At 35.8% G+C, this 24,929-nt stretch overlaps 1 protein-coding gene across 1 annotated transcript in view; it reads right to left on the bottom strand.

The window, feature by feature from the left end:
* The window catches only part of MOCOS (molybdenum cofactor sulfurase), a 108,623-nt gene that overhangs the window by 51,281 nt on the left and 32,413 nt on the right, over nt 1-24,929 (bottom strand). Inside the window, exons 7-10 of the mRNA XM_074279225.1 lie at nt 23,126-23,242; nt 13,802-14,257; nt 12,034-12,196; nt 2,288-2,369 (exon numbers count right to left, since the gene is read on the bottom strand). Of these exons, the coding sequence (XP_074135326.1) occupies nt 2,288-2,369; nt 12,034-12,196; nt 13,802-14,257; nt 23,126-23,242 (818 nt within the window). The remainder of the gene's footprint in view (nt 1-2,287; nt 2,370-12,033; nt 12,197-13,801; nt 14,258-23,125; nt 23,243-24,929) is intronic.

Below are 24,929 nucleotides of genomic sequence, written 5' to 3'. Positions count from 1 at the left end.
ACAATAAACATCTTCCAATAAATTTTGTATCATGAAGACACAGTCTGCCAGAGAATATTATCTGTAAAAATCTATCCCATTCCTTCCTCATATTCTCATCAAGATTCATATTCTTTAGATCATTGTCATAATATTTCAAAGAAATAAAAAGAAAGGTAGAGATATATATCTTAAGTTGCTTATGTTGTATATCCTTATTTTTTCTTCTTGATAACAATTGACTTTTTCCCAAACATTTAGTATTATTTCCTCTTTAGATATCTTGAAAAATCATAATTAAATCCATCATATATTCTTCTTTTTTAGAAATTTACTTTGATATTTCCCTTTACATCACTGTACCAGATGCCTTTTTTAGCCTTCTATACTTAGCTGTTAATCCATCTTATAGATATAAAAAACCCTCAATTTATTTAGTAATGAAAAGAAAAGCTTTGAGTAAAATATTACCTATATGTCATTATTTAGCCAATTAGTTGCATCCAACCTACTGTGACCCTATTTGGGATTTTCTTGTCAAAGATACTGGAGTGGTTTCCATTTACTTTTCCAGCTCATTTTACAGATGAGAAAACTGAGACAAGCAGGGTTAAGTGACTTATCTAGGATCCTAAAGATAGTAAACTATCTTTATGTTTATGTTTGTGTAAACTTAAAAGTGTCTGAGGCCATATTTAAACTCAGTGCTTCTGACTCCAGGTCTGGAACTCTATTTATTGTGCTACAAAAAAGCATACAAACTGGCTCAAGAAAGTTTAGTCATGTATTTTCTACCTGATCCAAAAAGCTTCAGGTTCCAATATGAGGAAGCAATACCTGTAAATAAGATCCGTATGGAGGGTTGGAACCCTTGAATTTGGGAATGTGCTGATAAGAATGTCACAGGAAGAATCATATACCTTTCTTTTTTTTCCTCATTTTTAAGTTTCCCTCAACCATTTAAATATTCAAAGAATCTAATGTACAAATCTGAAAAGAAAATTAAAATGTTAAAAAATGAGAAGCTGTGGGAAAACTGAGACAGTAATACATTATTGGTGGAATTGTGAAATGATCCAAAAATTCTGGAGAGCAATCAAACTATGCCCAAAGAGCATATATATAAAGGGATATAAAACTGTATATACTCTTTGACCCAGCAGTACCATTACTGGGTCTGTATGCCAACGAAATCATAAAGGAGGGAAAAGAACCTACATGTGCAAAAATGTTTGTAGCAGCTTTTTTTTTGTATGGTAGCAAAGAATTGGAAAATAAGTTGATACTCATCAGTTGGGGAAAGGATAAATAAGTTGTGATATATGAAGATATTGGGAAAATTTTGTTCTATTAAAAAAAAATGAACAAGTTGATTTTAGAAAGGCCTGGAAAGATTTACATGAACTGATGCTGAGCAAAATAAGCAGAACCAGGAACACACTGTACACAATAACAGCAAGAATGTGCAATGATTAACTATGAAAGATTTAGTTCTTCTCAATGGTTCAGTGATCCAGAACAATCCCAATAGACTCTGGATAGAAAATGCCATCTACATCCAGGAAAAGAACTATGGAGATTGAATCTAAATCAACACATGCTATGTCTTGCTCTGATTTTTTTCTCTCCCAACATGGTTCATAAAAGAATGTGTTAGATAAATGAATAAATAGATAGATAGATTAGATAGACAGATAGATTAGATAGACAGACAGACAGACAGATAGATAAGAAGACTGATGTCAGGAAACTGTTTAGGATTCTCATAGCCTATGTGAGCAGCTGAAGTTTCTCCTTTACACATGAAATGCCAGAAATTTTATTATATTGCTGTCTTTGTGTAGCTGTAATCCAGATATTAGTAGTGAACCTAAAGACAGAAATCTCACAAATCTTTTTTATTTATCATTTTGTTTTTAATTTATGGAACAAAACAAGCATTTTTAGAACATACTATAACAAAAAAAGATGGTCTTGTGGAACATGACCCTAACTAGAAATGTCTAAACTCTCAAAAAGAAATCACATTCCTGTACCATGAGACCAAATATCTCCTCAAATTTTCATTTCAATTAATTTGGTTTCAGATATATAAGTTTGTATAAGAATTGTCCATTTGCTGGTAAATGATGGGAAAACAAATAAATTCATAAATACTGCAATTCAAACACTGCATAAATAATTTATCAATACCATTAAAAAAAACACAACAATTTTTGGCCAAAACTTGTTAAGCACCAGTAAGATATCGACATGCTTATAATACATTTACAAATCAAAATCAGAGATTTACATTTAAAATTCTTACCTGTCTGTACAGACTTTGCTCTGACAAATCTGATACTCTTCTCCACTATTTTCATCTAGAGGCACAGCTATAGATTCCATCCCTATGTGAATAAAGAATACAAAACAATTGTTATAGCCAAAAAAATATATAACTGAGCAATTATAAATGTCTTTAATTGACCTGAAGTTGTTTGAATAAAGAATGTGTGTGTGGGTGGTGATCTTTTTGCTATATAGAGATTTTTGCTCATCCGTTCTTCAACAGATCCTCTGACATTATACCCAGGGTTTTTTTTTATTATTATTACGCCAAACTGAAGATGTACACATCTGCTCTAGGTTCAAATTTATATTTGCTGCATCCACAAATGAATTATAAGCTTCAGTTTCCTTATTTAGCATATGGAGATAGGAATGTTTAGATTCTTTTCTTTAAAGAGCTATTGTTAAGAAAGTTTGCCAACCTTAAGGTATTTGTGGAGACAGGGGCTGCAACTGTGATTTAATTAAGAAATTCTTCCTACTATAAAAGTCACCACATTCTCTGCACCGAAGCCCCTATAACACTGAGAAAATAAGTGATGTATCCAAAGTCATACAATCAATACACTGGTTTAGACTTGAACTCAAGTCCTCCTGGGTTTGGGGTTGGCTCCCTACCCATTAGATAATGCTGCCTCTTTAAAGTATTATATACATGTGAATTATTATTATTCTCAGCAAATAAGCTCTCCCTTTTGCTTTTAATAAGAAGCTTCATGGAACAGTAGAAAGAATATTAAACAGAGAGAAAATGAGAGGGAAAGAATTTGGAACTGGAAATGAAGCAAAACTGAATATCTTTTTTTTTAATGTTCACTTTGGGCAAGAAACTGAAACTGAGTGGATGCCCATCAGTTGGAGAATGGATGAATAAGTTATGATATATGAATTTTATGGAATATTATTGTTCTATGAGAAACGATCAGCAGGATTCAAACCAGTTCCACTTGTGCAGTGATGAAGAGAACTATCTACACCCAGAAAGAGGGAATGGCATGGGAATAGAGAGTGGAACATATGCTTTGTAAATAAAAAGGAGAGGGAGAGGGAGAGGGAGAGGGAGAGGGAGAGGAGAGGGAGAGGGAGAGGGAGAGGGAGAGGGAGAGGGAGAGGGAGAGGGAGAGGGAGAGGGAGAGGGAGAGGGAGAGGGAGAGGGAGAGGGAGAGGGAGAGGGAGAGGGAGAGGGAGAGGGAGAAGGAGAGGGAGAGGGAGAGGGAGAAGGAGAGGGAGAGGGAGAGGGAGAGGGAGAGGGAGAGGGAAATGATCAGCAGGATGATTTTGGAAAGGTCTGGAGAGATTTTCAAGAACTGATGCTCAGTGAAATGAGCAGAACCAGGAGATCATTGTACACGGCAACAAGATCAAGTGATGATCAACTGGGATGGATTTGGTTCTTTTCAACAACAAGGTGATTCAGGGCAATTCTAATAGACTTATGATGGAGAGAGCAATCTATACCCAGAGAGGGGACTGAATGTGGATCACAACATAATATTTTCACCTTTTTTGTTGTTTGCTTGCTTTTTTGACACTTTTTTCTCCTTTTTGATCTGATTTTTCTTGTGCAGCATAATATAAGTGGAAATATATTCAGAAAAATTACACATGTTTAACCCATATTGAATTATTTGCTGTCTAGGAGAGAGGGATGGGGGAGAGGAAGGGAGAAAAAATTGGAACACAAGGTTCTGCAAGGGTAAATGTTAAAAACTATGAAAACATGTATTTTGAAAATAAAAAATTATTTTAAAAATAAAAAATAAAAAATTTCACTATGAAAACAAAAGGCTTTGGTTCAAAGTCCTCTGACTTCCCCTTGTAATCTACATAAAACATTTTATCACTTCTATTAGTTTTCTCATCTAAAAATGAGGAGGTTGGATTGCATGATTTCTACTATCCATTTTATCTAAATCTAGTATCCTATACCCCTACTTATACCAAGTTTGAAACTCAGCAAGTAATGATATCTGTTTTAATCCTGAGAGCCATGTACCTCTTGAGAGACTTAGAACTTTAGACATTTCTGGCTGGGAGGATGTTCCATGAGACCATCTTTTTTTGTTATACTATGTTATAGAAATGCTTGTTTTGTTCCATAAATTAAAAATAAAATGATAAATAAAAAAGATTTGTGAGGTCTTTGGATCCACTACTAACATCTGGATTGCAGGTACACAAAGAAATAGTGCAGAAATAGTGAAATTAAGTTGTTAAGAAAAGTTGTAGTATATTACTCCTTTTTAAGGGAGAAATTTTGAGAAGATTTTAAGTAATATTCCCAAATATAAGTCCCACTTCTGTTCGGTTTAAATAGGCAAATAGATAGCTCTGTGTTTTATGCTGAATACATGGAGGGATATAATTCCTGATTGGCTGAGAGAATACTGAATGCAATGTTGTGGACCTAAAAAAAAAAACAGATTGTTTTAACATATTTTAGGGTAGAAAGAAGAAGAATAAAGGAGGGAGGAAAGAAGAAGGAAAAGAGAAAAAGAAGAGAGATATGAGAAAGAGACAGACAGAAAGAGAGAGAAGAAGGAAAGAAGAGAGAGAGAAAAAAAAGAATAGAGAATGAGAACTAAGAGAAAAAAAGAGATTGTGGAAGAATAGAGAAAGAGGATACAGTCAAGACACAGAAGGAAGAGAGAAAAGAAGTGCAGGAGAGAAGGGAGAAAAGGTACAGATTTTGAATGATAGACTAGAGCTTTTAGGGCTACAGATAAGTAGGGAAGACAGACTCCATTAAGTCCCTGAACTTCTGGTAACCATAACCCTAGAGAGTGGATTCCCTTTAATGAAATTTTTTTTCTCTTTTTGTTTGAGCTGAGATTTTATCTCATTCCCAAGTGAAAAGTTCCTGTATTCATTTATTTTCTGGTATATTCTGTAGAACGTCTTCAGTTTCTATTCCCTATTTTTCTTGGATACATGGTATTACTTGCTCTTCACTATTCACGGAGGTCTTTTGTGTAACTATTATTTGGTGGGAAAGGACTAACCTAATGAGTATGAGCTAAGGAGTACTCTCCCTTTGAAAGATGAGAAAAGGAGCTTTCATTCTGAACTCCCTAGCCAGGGTCTTTTTTAAAAAACAGCTTGCTATTTTACCATGCCTTCAAACTTGTTATAGAGATATTTTTAACCCAATGATCAATTTTACATTTATTCTTTTTCAATTAGGATCCATATTCTAACTTGTCAAGATTTGGTTAGCTATTTGATTATGTCACTCAGTATATTAACTATCCCTCTCAGATTTGTGTCATCTGAAAATCTGATCAGCATGGCAAGTAAAGACATTATATAGCACAGAGTCAACCACTGATCACTGAAACCCTTCAATGGGAATTCCCAACTAATTTACATGAACTACTCTAAAAGACTTATATGAAAGATGGAACACATTCTTCAAAATCTTTAACTCTCAAAAACATTCCTCCCCCCTAAAAAATATCATTATGAATTAACAATACAGTATAACAATCCTTCAAATGCTCATTCAGTGCCCCTTTCCCAAAAGGAGCTCAGTAGGAGGTTGCTTTGCAAACTTAGGGCTATACCCATCAGCAAGAGGGTAAGTCAGAAAGTAACACACATACACACACACATATGCATATACACATATTTCTATAACAAGGAAAGAGAATATTATATTTTGAAATGAAATTAAGCATAAAAAGTGAACTCTCTGAAGTCTTTGAGGGAGTCCAGATGTCTCTTTCATAATCTCCAAAAAATATTTCCCTCCATTTCCTCGGCATCTAATTAAAACTTTTTTTCTCAAATTTTAGACTTTGAGAAAAAGAAAGTCGTAAACACTTTTATGGGTCCCTTCCTAAAGTATCATGAGGAGTGAGATGGAAGTCTGCTGATGCCACTGGAAAACAGGCAAGAGCCCTGATAAAGTGGAAAGAAACTTCCTCTGGATTCAGATCATCTGGGTATAAGTCTTAGCTTTCCTTGCTTACTATCTTGGGTACCTTTGCTGAAGGAACTTACTTACCCTCCCTGCACTTAGATTTCCTCATCTGAAAAATGAGTGTCAGACTAAAAGTCTCCTAAGTCTTTTCATAGCCTCTTTTTTTTTAATTTTTATTTTAATAGTTTTTAGTTACCAGATATATAAATGGGTAATTTTACATTGACAATTGCCAAACCTTTTGTTCTAATTTTTCCCCTCCTTCCCCCTCCCAGATGACAGGTTGACCAATACATGTTAAATATGTTATAGTATAAATTAAATACAATATATGTATACATGTCCAAACAGTTGTTTTGCTGAACAAAAAGAATTGGACTTTGAAATAGTGTACAATTAGCCTGTGAATTCTCCTAGCCTTTTAATGGGACCCCATGAACCTATGACTTTATGAAGAACAGAGAATTAGCAAATAACCAACCCAAATGAGGTTCTTGGTCCATATTAATCAATTCATAAGAAGGTACTATAACTGTCCAAGGCTTAAATTGCATCCAAGTCCAAGTACAAAATCTTAAGTCATTCTCAAAAAGATAATGGAACATAACAAAGAAAATATTTTTGAGCCTCACTTCCTTTGGTGCTGTGCTTTCCTCATATTCTAACTGTCCAAGTGGCCTTTATTAGGCTCTTCAGTCATACTCACACCAACTTGAATTGAGGACACCTCTGGCATGTTTCTTAATATGTTTTTCTGATCTTTTTAAAACTATGCTTCCTTTTCTCCCTGACGACTCTTGAACCATCTACTAAACTAGTACTGGAAAAGTATTGTTTGCTATTTTTTTTCCATAGTAACTGAAATCTAGCCACTTAAAATTTTGTTTTCTATGGTAAAATGTGTTGCAAGTTCCAGATGCCCTAAGACATGTTGGAAGGGAAGCCATTTCTCAACTGAAGATTTACTCTAAAATTGGCATGAACCAATTCAGGACATATTATGGATAGCTGTCATATGATGTTTTAAACTATTTTATTTATATCTTTTGTCTCTATAGTATGATTATTTCCCATTCCACCAAATCAGATTAAACTGTCATTTTTGCTAAAAAAAATCCATTATAAAAGAGTATCTGATATAGAAACTCTGTATTATAGTATATATTTTTATTCTAGTAGTTCTTGTATTCTCTCATATGGAAAAAGATGTATATGGTTATCTCTTCTTTACTCAGAATTCAACTTCTTTTTAGTGTTTTTATTTCATTTACATAATTGTGGTCATGGTATATGGTAATTTCTTGATTCTGCTTGTATCAATTTATACAAATCATCTTATATTTATCTTATCTTAATATATATCCTATCACATTCACATTCCATAATTTTTTTCATTTATTCTCCTAGCTCCCTCCTCCCTTTGTGTCTCTAAGTCCTTTGCTACCACTATGAGCAGCATACATTGTATATTTGTTTTTGTCTTTACTTCTTTGTGAAATAATGGGGATTGCTAGGATACGAATAGTTCCCTTTGACAATGATGTCAGCCCTGTCCTCTTGTCTTTCCCTACTCCTCTTCTACAAAAACTGCATATCCCTGTGAGTATGACTCCCTGCCATTTGCTTCTCCCAAGTTGTAGTTCCCCATCTCTAACTGCTGTCACTTCAGATACAGTCTATCTAAAACCAAGCATATTATTATCTTCTACCCCAGACTTCCTTATTTCTCACAATATTGCATCCAATCACTCAGCCTTGAAATCTGTGTCACCTTTGACTTCCCCTTCTTCCTCACTTTCCATGTCCAATCCCCAAATTCCTTCCTAATTGATTTTTGCATGTTAATACTACTAGCACTTAGACATAAGTTGCTGTGAGAACAAAATATGTTAATATATATAAATGTATGTATAAAACTTAGCAAACCCACAACTTTCAAATATTGTAAACTGGAGTACTCATGATTACTGCTATACAACCACAGCCTTCCTAGATGGTTTCCCTCTGCTCTTCTTTGCTTGATTATCTTAGACATCATTAAGACATTTCATTCATTCAACCAGTCACTTATGTAGTCCTTCCTTCATATTTACTCTCCAAACATGCAAATGTAAATCCAACCAACCCCAGAACCAATGATCTTGTGGTCAATGTTCTTAAAGTCTTGCTTGAATTGTGTTGTTCTCCTCAAAAACATTAGAGGGCTCCCCATGCCTGTGGGATAAAGTCCAGACTCAAGATTAGTCCTTCAAAGCCCTTCTAATCTGACCCTAATCTACTTTTCCAATTTCTGCCAATACTCCCTGGTAGACAGATATACCAACCTGGCCCCCATCCTCAGACACACTTTTCTCCTACCTGTCTCCAGGCCTTCCCCCAGTTCTTATGCAGCTCTTTTCTGTGCAATATAGGCAAATGTTTCAGCCGTCCTATCCCAAATTCTACTTAGTTTTGAAGAACCCAGTTCAAATTCTATCTGGAAACATTCTTCCATCATGACAATGCACAATGATCACTTCCTCCTCAGAAATCCTCTGATATTTTTATCTACATCAAAATCCAATTTTTTGGCAATTATATGCTGCCTTTTGTTATGTAACTGTTCTGTATATGTTTTATGTCTCCAACTGATTTGTAAACCTCACAAGGTCAAGAGCCATGTCTTTTTTTTACATGCTACTTATGTTCATCCAATTAATACTTATGTACTGCATGCACTATGCTGGAGTAGGGAGGGTAGTGGAAACCCAAAGATAACAAAGCTATTATTATCTCACCAAACTCCTATGGGATTTGGCCTTTGGAAAATTCTTAGATTATCCTGTTAGAGAAAATGATACTCATGTGAATAGAGAATATAATGAATAGACTCATTTGAGTGCAGGAAAGTATTAACCATGCCTTAGTACCAATAAGGAGAGAAGCATCCCTTCTTTCCTTCCCTTTTGCTTTCTTTCATTCAAGAAATTTGGAAAAACAACCCAAGGACTTTGTAAAAGAGGCTAGATTGGAAGATGTAGCATTAATATCTTGAGTCTACTTCTCCCCTCCCCTTAGAGCTAAACAGTTCACAGTTTAAAAAAAAAAAAAAAAGAAAAAAAAGATGAAAACAAAGGTTTGCCAAATGCAAACCAGCAAAGAAAATGTTCAGAAATCTGCCGATTTAGGGTTAAGGTTACATTGTGTTATGTAATAGCAACACCCACTGGCCACATGGAGAATACCTCAGCACATTGTTAGCCTTTAGTCTTTTTTTTTTTTTTTTTTAATCCAAGTTACTTTACTTCCCTGGGATAGCCAAAGAAAGAAGGAGAACAAAACTGTCAAATATAGAAACTGGGATAGGATTTCCATTAAAAATTATTCCAGAAAAGTTAAAATTGACTAGATTATGGCAGAAAGTTTTGGCAAATCAAAGGAATTCATTAGACCCACAGGGGAAGGTGACATCAGAGAATTCCAATATCATATTCCTTATTTTCTGCCAAAAACTCCAGATTCACCACAGAGACCCTCAGCTCACCAAACTTGTAGTAAAAATGAGCCTCACCTTGTCTCTTTTCCTCTTTTGTTTATTTCAGATTATTTTTATAACCAGTAAGAGTGAAAGCTATCAGTTTATTTTTTTTTTACTTTTTTTCAAAACATATGCAAGGATAATTTTTCAACACTGGCCTTTGCAAAATCTTGTGTTTTTCCTCTCACCCCTCCCCTAGATGGCACGTAATCCAATATGTTAAACATGGTAAAAATAAATGTTAAATCCAATACAGGCATATATAGTTATACAATTATCTTGCTGTACAAAAAAAAATAGATCAAAAAGGAAAAAAAATTAGAAAGAAAATAAAATTCACACAAAACAACAAAAGAAGTGAAAATGCTATGTTGTGATCCATTTTCAGTTCCCACTGTCCCTTCTCTGGGTATAAACGGCTCTGTTCATCACACAATCATTGGAACTGGCCTATCAGTTTACTTTAATAAGATTACAAAAAGACCTTTCTAATGGTTAGGAAAAACATTCAATTGTCTATTCTTTAAAATGTAAGCAATTTCTGATGCGTGTTCTAGTGAAATAAAAGTAATCCATAATATATGCCTTTATGATGAGAACTCAAATCAGCTTGTTCTCTCCCTAAGACCAAAATTCTTTAATCAGATCATCCCAACTCCTCCCAGATTCCTTCAAATACCATTTATCTCCCCATTTCTTTCCTCGTTTCTCCTTTCCTTTTGTTCTAGACTTTTTTTTTTTTTTTGCTGAGGCAATTGTAGTTAAGTGACTTGCCCAGGGTCACACAGCTAGGAAGTGTTAAGTGTCTGAGACCAGATTTGAACTCTGGTCCTCCTGAATTCAAGGCTGGTGCTCTATCCACTGCGCCACCTAGCTGCCCCCCTTCCTTCCTTTTGTCTATAAAAATTACCCCTTCCCAATGTCACAAAATCTTTGGATTTTGTGACCTTTTCTTGGGAATAAAGATATCTTTTGGCAGGGAAAATGCTCTAAATTTTTTAATTTGTCACAAGTTTTGTCCCTTACCTTTCAAAGCAATAACTGTTTTTCCAACCTCATCATTTATATTCTTTGAAATCAATCAAAAAAATTTTAAGAGCATGTTCTCTGCCAAGCACAGGGCTAGACACTAGTTATGCAAAAACAAAAATGAAACAATCTCTGCCCTTCAAAAGCTTCCAGTCTAATGGGGAAAACAACATATACATGAATAATAAGATGCAAAATATATACAGATTAAATAAAAGGTAATTGAGGTTGGGGAGATGACACCAAAAGCTCGGGGAATCAGCTCTGATGGGAACTACAGGTTCCAGAAAACAGAGCTATGAGGAGAAAATACATTCCAAGCATGCGCGACAGCGTATACAAAGACAAAATGACCTTATCTCATTAGCACACCAGGCCTACCTCAATGACCATATTGTGTGTAATTTTTTTCTTTGCTTTAAGATAAGGTTGCTGTATGGCAATAAACAACTTTGCTGAAAGAGGAGCCATATTTTTAAATGCATCCCTCCAACGCAGCACAAGATTTGAGGGGTGCATGTACGTGGCGGTGGTACTAAGCAGTAGGAGTGGTACATGTGAAGAATAGAAAACAGTTCATGGAGGAGAGTAACATAAATAGCCCACAGCCTACATGTGGACTTCTGACCAAAGTCACTATCTCCCTTCTGGGGCCAAAGGAGAATCTAGAACCCCATTCCTTCTCCACAGAAGTTGGAAGCCAGAAAGACTAAAGCTTCCTTCTCTCAAGCTGTCATTCACAGGGAAGAGATCATTAAATAATCAGCCTCCACTAATGAGGAGTCTTCTGCAAAGTATTTTGGGCCTAAGAGTAGACGAGTAATTTTGAGCCAGGTTGTGAATGGTCTTAAATACCAAAAAGAGGCGCTCATATTTGACCCTAGAAGTGATAGAGAAGCACTGGACTGTGTGTCCAGTAGGAGAGTAACACAGCCAGACCTGTGCTTTCCTCCTCCATCATTTCATCGTTGTCTTCACAGCAACCCTATCCAGGAGGCTTGATATGTGCCATTATTCCTATTTTACAGAAGAAGAAACTGAGGATCAAATAAATGAATTATTTTGCCTTTTTATTCTATTTGTGTTGTTTCTGGATCTTTCATTTTGACCCACAAGACCTAATGCACTTGGCGAGAAAGAGGCACAACTGAGAGCAGAGCTGAGGTCTTTTTGCCCTACAACCAGCTCTCTCTCTGTTAGACCACTCTTCTTCTTCAAGAAAGGAATGTGAATATGAGCTGCCACAGCTTCTTACCTTCAGCTGTGATGACCATAATCTTTTGCTTCAGGTCTATTAAGGGTTTAATTAAACAGAGCCGAGGCTCCTGCTTCTGACTGAGGCAAATTCCATTGTGATTCACCACCATCCAGTTCCGATCATATAACAATCCTTGGTTTCCAATTGGCCATTTGGTAACCTAAAGAAGGAATCCGTAAAAGTCACTATTAAAAAGGCAGACCCGCTTTCAGCAAGAATCCTTTACATAAATTATTGCATAAATATTTTAGCATAGTTTGCACACTGAATCCTAAATAGAGATTATAATTTAATTACATAATATTATATAATTACAATTATTTAATTATAATTAAAGGGCAGCTAGGTAGCATAGTAGATAGAGTGATAAACTTTAGTCAGGAACTTTCATCTTCTTAAATTCAAATCTGGCCTCAGACACTTCCCAGCTGTGTGACCCTGAGCCAGTCATTTTGCCCTGTTTGCCTCAATTTCCTCATATGTAAAATGGGGTGTGTTAAATTAAATGCTCTTTAAAGCCTTTTTTAGAGAACATGAGCTCATGCATGTCCATTTGATCTCCTTTTAAAGCTAGGCCAACAGTCAGCCAGATACTTTGAATTTTTTTTCTACTGATTTTGAGGTCCAAAAGACCAAAAGAAGTAGTAGTACAGATTTTTCATTTCATTCCTTACTCATTGCTGCAAATGGTTCTTTACATACACTAGTGACCACCTCTCTCAGAAATTGGTAAGCAGGTTAAAACCAGCCCCTAGGTGTTGCCTCATCAAGGAATCACTCCTTTGAGGCTAACAGGTTAATTTTGCAAAATGTAAATTGCATTTTTGGATTTTATTGTTCAGTCAATACTAGGAAATTTCTGTGTTGAGTTTTGTGTCTTTGTAGCATTTTAGATAATATGTGTTTGTACTTTTGTTGTATAGAATGAAAGAAAATTGTATTAAATAAACCTCAAGGACTGAAATTTCTTTTAGTTCCAAAGGGAGGATTCTATTATCTTAAACACAGAATGAATTGTTTGCAGTAGGACCACAAAATTCAGAGCTGTAAGGAATGTTAGAGGTCAATTTTATAGACAAGAAAACTGAACTAAAGAGAAGTTAGACAACTTGTCCATGGTCACACTGTTAGTAAATGCCTTCAGTAAGTTTTGAACTCAGTAAAATATAAGCCCCTTGATGTCAAGAACTGGGTTTTGTTATGCCACTGTTCTCTTAGAGTCTAACAGCGTCATGCATATTTCGGGCATCTAGTAAGTATTTGTTGGATTGGATTGCCAAGAGAGAATATCTGTCTATCAATCAACCAGTCAATAAGCACCTCCAGGCTCTGTGCTAGGTTCTAGAGATAGAAAAATGAACCAGGAAAAGTGGACATAAAACAACCCATAAAATAAATTCCAGTTACAGCAAGGATATCTCTAAGTGAGAGAAATGGACTCAGTATAAGTTCAGAAGAACTTCAGAAGTTCTCAAGAGATTCTGTCATCCCTTGGTTTTTTAAGTAATGGTAAAGCATTGTAAGTAAGATAATCACAATGGGCAGAAGCATTCCAAAGGAATAATAATAATGACAATAACTAACATTTGTAGAGGGGATACAAAGCTTTCAAAACACCTTGTGCATTACCACTTTAGTGCACTAGCCCTATCTCAAGGACTATGTTGTATGCAATATTTTTTCTTTGCTTTAATGAGGTTGCTGTATGGAGATTAAAACTATGTTAAAATAGAAGCCCTCCCAAGGCCATGTTTAAAACGCTTACCTCCAAGGCAGCACAAGATTTGATGGGATAAATAAAGATGTTGGTGATGGTAAGTGGTGGGAACCCTCCATCCAGTGCTGCTGTAGAAACCAATGGAGCAATGTGTTGGCCACCTCCTGGCTCAGTCTCAGGAGGATGCAAATCCATGCTTTTCACAGTCACAGAGGAATTGTTCAGTCCAGCCTGGAGGAGGACATCTTCCTGAAGAAATTTCCCAGGTTCGTTCCTGTTGACCCTTGTGTCTCGTCCCACAGGTTCTACTGATATGGCAGCAGTTTTCCCAGAAGTCATTGGGAAGGGAAGTCTACTGTCTGCTTTACCTAACCTGGTTGCTATTATGAACTTCAGAAAAGTCTGAGCATCTTCAAAAGTTGACATGTAACCAAATGATATTCTTACTGAGCCAGTGGGGTGACCGTCGATGATATCTATATCATCCCCACAGATATGGCCAGCCTAGGAATAAAAAGAAAATCATAAGCCCACAGTAATATTCTTTCTTCATTGTTTTATTTATTTAATATTTTTTATTTAATATTCATTATTGAAGGAAGGAAGGAAGGAAAGAAAAGGAGAGGAGAGGAGAGGAGAGGAAAGAAAGAAAGAGGGAAAAGCAAGACTCTATCAAGATTTCTTATAAACCAACAAAAAATCCAAGTACTTAATTGATGCCATTTAATCCTAGCTCCACATTTCATGGCAACTACTACTCCTGCCTCCAGACAATCCAAGTAAGGCTTAGAGTACATATTTTCACCAAATCATAAAATAAAATAAAATGCAAAACTTGTAATGTAGATAATCAGAAATGATATTGTGTTTAAAAGATATTTACCATTTAATTAAAACTTTCTTCCAGATGTAATCAGAAACCCTGAAGGAATAAGGGCAAGAAGAAAGCTTTGGAGCAAAAAGTGGGAAGTATCGATGAATTTCCATTCCAGAGACAAATCCTAGAATGTGTCTCCATTTAAAGGACTTTCTACAACCTCTTCCTCTTAGATGGAGAGGGAATCCTATATTTATTGAGCTTCTACCATGTCCTCAGCAGTCTCAAAGAGGGGAAGTGGGCTGAGAAAATGTGACAATAAAATAAGACATTCCCTGCTCTCAAGAGGCATGCCCCCATACAATCAGAAGTCAGAGTTTTATGATTGTTTTCAAAATATCTGTGAGCAATCATGGCCTCTAAAGCAGAGAAAGGAGATGCCAGTGGAAGCTTAAGTTATCAGGCAAGACTTCTGAAGTAGATGAGATTTAATATGGACTCTGAAGAATGAAAGGCCTTTGAACCAGGAGGAGCCAGGGTGCAAAGAGAACAGCATGTCTAGGGTGAGCATGTGTGGTAGGAGGTTCTAGGTCCCTGCTGTCCAGATCTCTTCCTTTGCTCTAGGAAGGAGATGGGTCATAATGGAAGATGACTCATTTGATGAGACTAAAATCTCTCCTCAGAGACCAGATTCTGCTCCAAAAATGATGGGGAAGAGTATGCAGTGGAAAGTCATGAGGATCTGAGTTCAAATCCATCCTCAGATACTTAATACTGTGTGACCTGGGCAAGTCATTTACCTCAACTGCCTTGTAAAAAAAAAAAAATACTAAATGATGAGGGACCCAATTTCCCTAAGCCCAGGATCTACCTGGAAAATTTATTTCTAATTTATTTCTACCTCTTCTATTTCTGCCTGAATGACAAAGATAATTTATGTTGGGTATGCTTGAAAAACAAGACTACATAGAATTGTAGACACATAGTCCCAATGGTTTCAAACATCAAGCTGAAGAGTCTCATCTTGATTTAATAGCCAAGAAGGAGCTACTGTGAGAGACAGCATTTCAATGGGCCTAGAGGACTAGTCTCTGAATCAAGAAGACTAGGCTCACTTTTTGCTTCTGACATATACAAGCTAGATGTCAACTTTAATCTGGAAACTTCCACAAATATAAATTATAAATTGCCAATGTACATTGGTCAATGGAATGCCAGAACCAAAAAACACCTGACAGATAAAAATATTGAAAAATTTTGGGAAAGAAATAAACTTGGAGTCTTGAAGTCTTTGGAGAACTTGATTTTGAATCATGGATGAAACTATTTACTCCCTATGTGATCCTGAACAAATCAATGAACCTTCCTAGCCCTCAGTTTCCACACTTGTAAAATGAGGATTGAAATAAATGATCTTTGAGGTTCATTCCACCTGGAAGACCATGATCTCATGAGGAAAGCAGCACTTTAGAAAAATTAACCTGGCCATTCTGTGCTAAGTGTAGAGTCTCATTAGGAGCCTAAAGTAAAAATGACAGAATATAAAAGGACCCAGGGAAATATGTCACCAGTAAAAATGGAGTAGAAAGATGAGTATTAGGTTATTAGAGCTAGAATGCATCTCAAAGATCAGGTAGTCCAATCCTAGCTAGAAACAGAGACCTGAAGAGGTTAACTGGAGAGTCAGTCCCTTGACTTACTCCACTCATACAGTAAGTTAGTAGCAGAAAATCCTAGAGACGTTTTTGAAGAATACTTCGTTAATCTTCCCCGAGGAGTTAGAGAGAAACAGATGAAGTTAACATGCACAAAAATGTTCAAAGTATTATGATGATTAAAGGACTTCCCAAAGGAATGATGTATCAAAAAGTCTATGCTGAAGGATATGAATTTCCATTAATATTAAAAGAACATACAGTGACTCTATACTTTGCTCCCAGACATAGATTATTTACTTTTGAAGATCCAGCACTGGAAAAATCCTCATTTTGATATCATGAAAACTTTGCCTAAATATTAACTCAGAAAGTGTAGGGAATATTTTAATTCAGTGAAAGTTTTGCTATCTTCTAATCTGGGAGAAATAAGATATCAGTTAGTCAAAAATTTCTATCTAGTTATATGGGACAGTGACTCTTATCCAAAATAAAATCAGAGATCCTCAAGGGAGAAAAGCAAAAAAGGGATTTATTTAGATCTTGGGAGAAAGGACGACTCCCAAGAGTCAAGATGTCAGTGGAGGAATGCAAAGTTCAAACTGCAAACACAGGCTTATATATATAGATCCTAACCAGAAGCCCCCACCCCGCCCTCTGACTTTTTCTCCCATTGCTGGAGAGTTCGAATTTGCCCAGAGACTGAATATGGACCCCAGAACACACTTTACCATAATAGTGAATGAAAAGAGTGGGGAGACAGGAGGGAAATGTTTATCTAAAATAATCAAACACCTGCAGCTTTTTGCTGTAGCTCGACTTGTTATTGCAAAGTCTCAAGTCACAATTAATGCATAGGTCGAAGCCACATCCTTATGAGAGGGTCTTCACTCAGTTTATCCCATTCACCGCCTTTAAAGTCCACACCTAAATTAGAGCAGGTTTTGCCTTTCCTTTATTCTCCCTCTTAAGAGCCATACATTCCTGAGAGAACAGTGGAATAGATGTTTAAATCCTCATTATTTATGAAAGTCTTAGAAGACTGAGACCAGTTTCATTACATTCTTTCCTCCCTAACAAAACCAACAAAAGCAGCTCCTTGTTTAATGTCCCTCTCTTGTAATTATCTTCTAATTTATCTAATTATCTTCAGAATTAGGGCAGATATTGAATAGCTCTTATCACAGGATTACCTATTTTCAGAGTTTTTATTGTTCAAGTATTGGATCGCACCATGGACACCAGTAAATTTATAATCCCTTTTAGATTTTGTGTTATTTGAATCACTAGGCGGTGTAGTAGATAGAGGGCCAGGTCTGATATCAATCAGGAAGGCTCATTTTCCTGAATTCAAATCTGTGTAACCTGGAAGTGTGTGTGTGTCTGTGTGTGTGTGTGTGTGTGTGTGTGTGTGTGTATGTGTGTGTGTGTGTGTGTGTGTTTGTGTACACACATAATCCTGCCACTATATAATCCCAACCAAGTCACTTAACACTATTTACCCCCATTTTTTCATCTGTAAAATGAGCCAGAGAAAGAGGCGGATGCAGCTAAAATGACTAATCAACACCATGTGCTTTGTACAGAACTTTAATGCTATGGGAATGACCAGGAAGTAGAAACTTCCTTATATCACAATAAAATGTTAATGAGCTTTTTTTTTTTTTTTAAACAAAGGCCAATTGGCATAGAATCATAAGATTTAGGGTCAGAGGAAATCTGACATTAACCAGTTCCTTGACTGATAACAGAGGCTGAACAAGGGGAGTATAAATCATTTGCTCTAGTTCAGACTGGCAACAAGTTATTAGACCTGGCATGAATATGAACCCATTTCTTCTGATTCCAAGAAATCACAAGATCTTATTTGATTGGAAGGTTACCTAAGCACCTTTAAAACTGACATTTCTTTCTTCAATTCCTGACAAGCAATTATCTTTCTTCTACTTGAAGACATTTGGTAATGGCTCACTAACTCAGTACAATTCATTCTACTTTTTGGACAATTTTGAGTGGGAAAATTTTCTTTTTGGGGGGTGGGGGATGGGCTTGAAGTCTGCTTCTCATTAATTTCTACTCATTAGCCCTGGTTCTGTCCACTGTGGCCAAGCTGAACAGCATTTGGAGAAGGTGTAAAAGGTGCTGGTTTCTAGTTTAATGTTTAGGTGTTCATAGAACTATAGATTTAAAACCATAAAGCTAATTTTCATGCTCTCAGTTCTAAACACTTTTTTCTTAATCAAATAAGAGTTTTTGTTCTAGGTGTTACTTGGGTTATTGCTATGGTTACTAGTTACTTGACTCATGAATTTGATCAATAAAAATGACCTTATTTTGTAGTTACATCTAGAGCCCATAGAACCTTTCCTTCTGACTTGGAGCTAAAATCTTGCATATTTATTGTTTCCCCACTAGAATTGTTGTTGGTCTTTCCTTTCAAAGATATCATTGGATGAAGTCCTGGCACACGCCTATGAACAGGATTTGTGAGGCAGAATTGTGCAGCGTCCTCAGCCTTACCAAACTCTACCTGACTGGTGATGGCTGGGATACAATGGATGTCTGACCAAGCACTTCACAGCACCTGCTTCAGCACCTTCATGGCCCATTCCTCTGGGAGAAGTCTTTACATAGCTGGGGTAGACAGCCCCCTAACTCACTGTGGAGGGGGCTTATCCTTAACATGATTACCCATTTGTACAACCACAGGGACTTGGGTGAAGATAAGCATCAAAGGTGGATAAGTACCCCTGAAAAAGGCTCTGCAAGCCCTCATACCAGAATATAATCTCCTTAAGAGCAAGGACTCCTTTTTTTTTTTTCATTTTTATATTCAGCATTTAGCAAAGAGCTTTGATCACAGTTAAGTTCTCAAAAAAAAAGAAAATGCCTTATTCATTCAGTCATTCTGAACAAACTAAAATTTACACACTTGTATGGTTTATTTACTCCCCACCACAAATATACAACTTTTTCTTAAAAAACTAATTAACAGCCCAAAAACATGGCAGAAAGAAGCTAAGATGTTATCTGTGCTCTCCCTGTTTTTCTCAGAAACAATAAGTTAAGCCTCCAAACAGATTCTGGAGTGACAAAGTCCACAAAAAAAAAAAAAAAAAAAAAAAAAAAAAAAAAAAAAAGATTTTCCAGCTTAAAACAACTTAGAATGACTTTAGGAAAGGTCTGTCTCACTTGGGTAAAGGTGAGAGCAGCCCAGCACAGACAGCAACCAAGGCCCGTTGGTCCTGGATCAGCATGCTGTGGCACAGCAGGCCAGCTGTGAGGCCCCCAGCCCCAGCACAAAGGTAAGCTTCAAGCCCCAGAACCCCAGCATAACGAGCTTAACCAGGCCAGGCCACCCAGCACAGTGGGCAAGCCATAAGCACCTGAAGCCCTGGCATGGAAAACCAGTGACTCCTGCCTCCCAGCCTAAGAACTTGGGACCATGGTGCCTCATGGAGGGCCCCAGGAGCAGAGCTCAACTTTAAAAGTCAAGAAACAGACTAAAAAATGAGGGAGAAGCAGAAGGGATCTCGCCCATAGAAAGTAACCATGGTGACAGGAAATATAAATATAAACTCAGAAGAGGGCAACACTATCAAAATGCTTTCAGGGAAGCCTGAAGATGAATTGGTCTCAAGACCAAAAGGTCCTCTTAGAAGAGGCCAAATAAAAGAGGTAGAAGAAAAATTGGAAAAGAAATGAGAGACTTATGCATGAGAATTTTTAAAAGAGTCAACAGCTTGAAAAAGGAAGCATAAATTGACTGAAGAGGGGCAGCTAGGTGGTGCAGTGCATGGAGCACCAGCCCTGAAGTGAGGAGGACCAGAGTTCAAATCTGACCTCAGACACTTAACACTTCCTAGCTGAGTGACTTAGACTTTGGGCAAGACACAACTCCAACTGCCACAGCAACATAAATAAATAAATAAATAATGGAAGAAAATAACTCCTTTAAAAGTAGAATTACCAAATGGAAAGGGTACTACAAAAAGTAACTGAAGAAAATTCCTTAAAAATTAGAATTAGAATCAAACAAAATAAAAAAATGAATAGATAGAAGAAAATGTAAAACGCCTCACTGGAAGAATTGCTATTGTCCTTCAATTTCAAAGAGAGCCAAAAAGAGAGACACTATGTTAGAGTTAAGTTATAGTGTGTCCAACTTGGCTGATCAGACCAATATGAGTTTAGAGTGCTCTGCCACAGGTCAGTCGCAAATAAACACTTGTTTATTTATAAATAAATTTATTTTTATTTATTATTTATAAGAACATATAAACATTTGAGGTAGCTTCTCTAATTTTGTGTATTTTGTGTTTCCTTTGGGCTAATTCAATTCTGCTTTGCTCATAGAGCATAGTACTTCTCTGATGAGGGCAAGCCATACTGGGTGGTCTTGTGCCAGTGTCTCCCATGTGATACAATCGATTCTTAAGAGCAACCTTGAGAATGTCTCTGTATTACTTTTCCTGATCAGCTTGTGAGCACTTGCCCTGTGTGATGTACAATACAGCCAGCCCAGTGGAGTTGGCCAGCTCTCTGCAGTGGAGTTAGAGTGCTTGGCAGTCTAGTTCAAGAAAGAATCTCAGTGTCTGGTACCTTATCCTGCCAGGAAATCTTCAGAATCTTCCTAAGACAATTCAAGTGGAAGCGATTCCATTTTCTGACATGGCTGGTAGATCATCCAGGTTTCATAGGCACATAACAGTGAGGTCAGCACAATGGCTCTATAGATCTCCAGTTTGATAGTCAGTCTAATAACCCTCTTCTACATTTTCCATACCAAATTCTTAGAGAAGTAAAGTGAGTTCCAGGAAGAAATAAGCAGCAAAGCTATACTAGTAGGGTACCTCAACCTCCTCCTCTCAGAACTAAATAAATCTAATCAAAAAATAAACAAGAAAGAAGTTAAGGAGATGAAAAGAATTTTAGAAAACTTTGATATGATGAACTTCTGTTAAAAATGGAGATAGAGAGAAATATACCTTCTTCTCAGAGGTACCTACACAAAATTGTAGATGAGACCTACACAAAAATTGACTATGTCTCAGAGTATAAAAATCTCACAATCTAATGCAGAAAGGTATGAATAGTAAATGAGTCCTTTTAAGGACTTGACTCAATAAAAATTACATGTAATAAAGGGCCATGGAAAGCTAGCCTAAAAAGAGTGAGTCAAACAACAAATCATAGAAATAATCGATAATTTCACCAAAGAGAACAACAACAATGAGACAACATACCAAAATTTATGGGATTCAACCAATGCAGTTCTTAAGGGAAATTTTATAATACTTGTATTAATAAAATAAAGAAAGAGAAGATCAATGAATTGGGCACGTAATTCAAAAATCTAGAAAAAGAACAAAGTAAAAATCTCCAATTAAATACCAAATTAGAAATTCTGAAAAAGAGATAAATAAAATTAAAAGTAAGAAAACTATTAAACTAATAAATAAAACTAAGCATTGGTTTTATGAAAAATGAATAAAACATAAACTTTTGATTTGATTAGAAAAAAAGAAAGAGGGAAACCTAGCTACTAGTATCAAAAATCAAAAAAGTGAAGCCATCACCAAGGAAGGGAAAATTAAAGCAATAATTAGGAACTACTTTGCTCAATTGTATGCCAATAAATCTAACAATGTATGTGAAATGAATAAATATTTACAAAAATATAAATTGTCCAGATTAACAGAAGAGGAAATTTTAAAAACTTAAATAATCCAATTTTAGGAAAAAATTGAATAAAACCATGAATGAATTCCCTAAGAAAAAATTTCCAGAGAATTAATTCAAACATTCTGGAGAGCAATCTGGAACTGCCTCCAAAGAGCTATAAAATTCTGCATACCCTTTGATCCTGCAACACCACTACTAGGTTATATCCCAAAGAGTCATTAAAAAAAAAAAAAAAAAAAAAAAAAACCAGGAAAATAACCCACATGTACAAAAATATTTTTAGCAGTTCCTTTTGTGCTGGCAAAGAATCAAAAATTGAAAGGATGCCCATCAATTGGGGATACTTTGAACAGGTCATAGTATATGAATGTAATGGAATACTACTGTTCCATAAGAAATGATGAACAGGTAGATTTCAGAAAAAGCTGGAAAAAGCTTACATGAACCAATGCTGAATGAAGTGAGCAAAACCAGGAGAATATTGTACAAGGTAACATTGTGCAGATGACCAACTAGGATAAACTTAGCTATTCTCAGCAATGCAATGATCCAAGACAATTCCAAGGGACTCATCATGGAAAATGCTGACCATATCCGGAAAAAGAACTATGCAGTCTGAATGCAGATCAAATCATACTATTTTTACTTTTGGGGGATTTTTTTGGTTTTTTCTTTCTTGTGGTTTTTTTTTCCTTCTTGCTCTAGTCTTCCTCCACAATTTGACTAATATGGAAATCTGTTTAATATGATTGTACATATATAATCTATTTCAGATTACTTGCTGTCTTGGAAAGGGGGAGAGAATGAAGGAAGAGAAAAATTTGGAACTCAAAATCTTACAAAGATGAATGTTGAAAACTATCTTTACATATAATTGAAAAAATACCATTAAGTTAAAAAATTAATTATAATTATAAAATACTAGTGTGTACAGTATGCTACATGTCATGTTATATGTTATATGATCTAGAGTTCACACTCTTTTAAAAAACACAAAGAAAAAAAATTTTAAAACCTCTCTTCCTCTGTTATGCATATCCCTGCAATTTATCAAAATAAAATTAATCAATAAAGACAGATGCTCACCCTCAGAAAACAATCAAGATAGAATTAATATACAACTGTGGTTTTTCCATGCTTATGTCTCTATATGGTGGTCTTGTCTTACTTCCTTCTTTAAGATGTGGGACAGCATTAAATGGGTTTAGGACTTACCTGAAGATTCTTTTTAATGGTCTCATTGCTGATTTTCAGGTGCCTCTGGCATGCCCCTGTATTACAGAAACATCCAGTCCGAACATGAATATTGTGAAGGCTGGCCATTTTTTCTATCTATGGATTAAATAAAATGTGAAAGTAGCATAGGGAAACAAGTACAGCATTTTAACATTTTATATATATATATGTCTTACACTTTGAATGGCCTGAAATAATGTATTTTATTCAAGATTGTTCATCTTTCTGGGTCTCATTTTCTTCATCTATAAATTCAGTTGGAGTTGACAATTTCCAAGCTCTAAGTTCTAAGAATCTATGATTCTGCCACTAATTCTTGTCTTGCTTCATTCTTTAGGATCTGGAGCAGCATTAAGCATTTTGCATTAGCTAAAAGCATAACAAAGAGCCTACCTCAGAGTCAAAAAGATATATGCTGGTTGTATGGCTTGAGTAAATCACCTCAGTGATCAGGCAACTTTCAAATATTATAAACAGTGGAAAAACTGCAATCCTGCACTGGAAAGTTACATTCCTCATAAGAGAGTTCCCTACAGTCATGAAATCATTGGTCTAGACAAAAATGAAATCTCCAGCAGCTAGCACTGTGCTTGGTATATGGGAAGCATTTAAAAGATAATCTTTGAATTAAGTTAAAGTGAAAATGCTTAGTACAAGTTAATTTGTATGACAAGAAATTACCATAAACATAACAAAATTAAATTTCCACACCCCAATGATCCACTGGTTTTAAATAATATTCATAGCAAAATACTAGTACCAATAAAGTTGGGGGTGGAAACTGTTCTTTGAAATTTGTCATAATGAGATTAGACTTTCTTAAACTCTCCTATTATCCCTTAAAATTTTCATACTGAATTAAGGGACCCAGAAGTAGAACCCCTTTAACATGAGTGTGTTATATGTAACCCACCTTCTGAAGAGAAGTGATAAACTTAGAGTTCAGAACGAGACATCCATGATGTAGTCACTGTGGGAATTTGTTTTGCTTGATTATGCATGTTTGTTATAAGGATTTTGTTTTTTTTTTGTTTTGTTTTGTTTTTTTTAATGGGGAGTGCAGAGAAAAAAAAATTGTTAACTGAAATTTTAATTCAATTTTTAAAGGAGAAACTATTAGTGCATTATGATTTTGGTTTTTATTTTTCTGATTTAGATTATTAAGGATAGATAATATGTCCAGAAAAATATGTCTAGACATAAAGCCTACTCCATCAGACTCATCTTCTTAGTCTTGCCTTCTTATTACTTCCTCTCAATCATACTTTGCTGCCACTTCTATTAAAAGTTTTTATTCTTCCAAGTCAATTCAGTTGAACATGCATTTTCAAAAGCCCTATGTGCAAGGCACTCCTATCCAAGCCCTCTTCAGGTGTCTACTTTTTTTAGGTGGTAGATAGGTGGTGATCTGGAATATATACAACTCTACAGCTTTTAGAATTTCATTAAAGGAAAGTATTTAGCCTCACTTTATGAAGTTCAAAAATCCATTTGGCAGCACTGGGATTATTTTTTTTTTTCAAATTGGGAAGTGAGACTAAGTCAGAGTGACCTCTAAAAAGCAGGATTTGCTTTAAGTGACTCTAGAGAATCATAAATCTGGAGCTGGAACAACTATACATTTGCTTACAGTCTTCAGTTTGAATTTAACATTGGAAAAACCACAGAACTTGATTATCAGGGTGTTTGTGTTGGGAAAGGGGTGAGGGAAGAGATGCACAGATGGACAAAAGGAAGGGGAGTGATCTACATTGTTGATCCTGATAATATTAATAATTCTGTT

This window comes from Sminthopsis crassicaudata, chromosome 1 (assembly GCF_048593235.1).
Source record: "Sminthopsis crassicaudata isolate SCR6 chromosome 1, ASM4859323v1, whole genome shotgun sequence".
Lineage (NCBI taxonomy): Eukaryota > Metazoa > Chordata > Mammalia > Dasyuromorphia > Dasyuridae > Sminthopsis > Sminthopsis crassicaudata.
The sequence above is the reverse complement of the archived record's forward strand: the minus strand, read 5'-3'. Positions and strand labels throughout refer to the sequence as shown.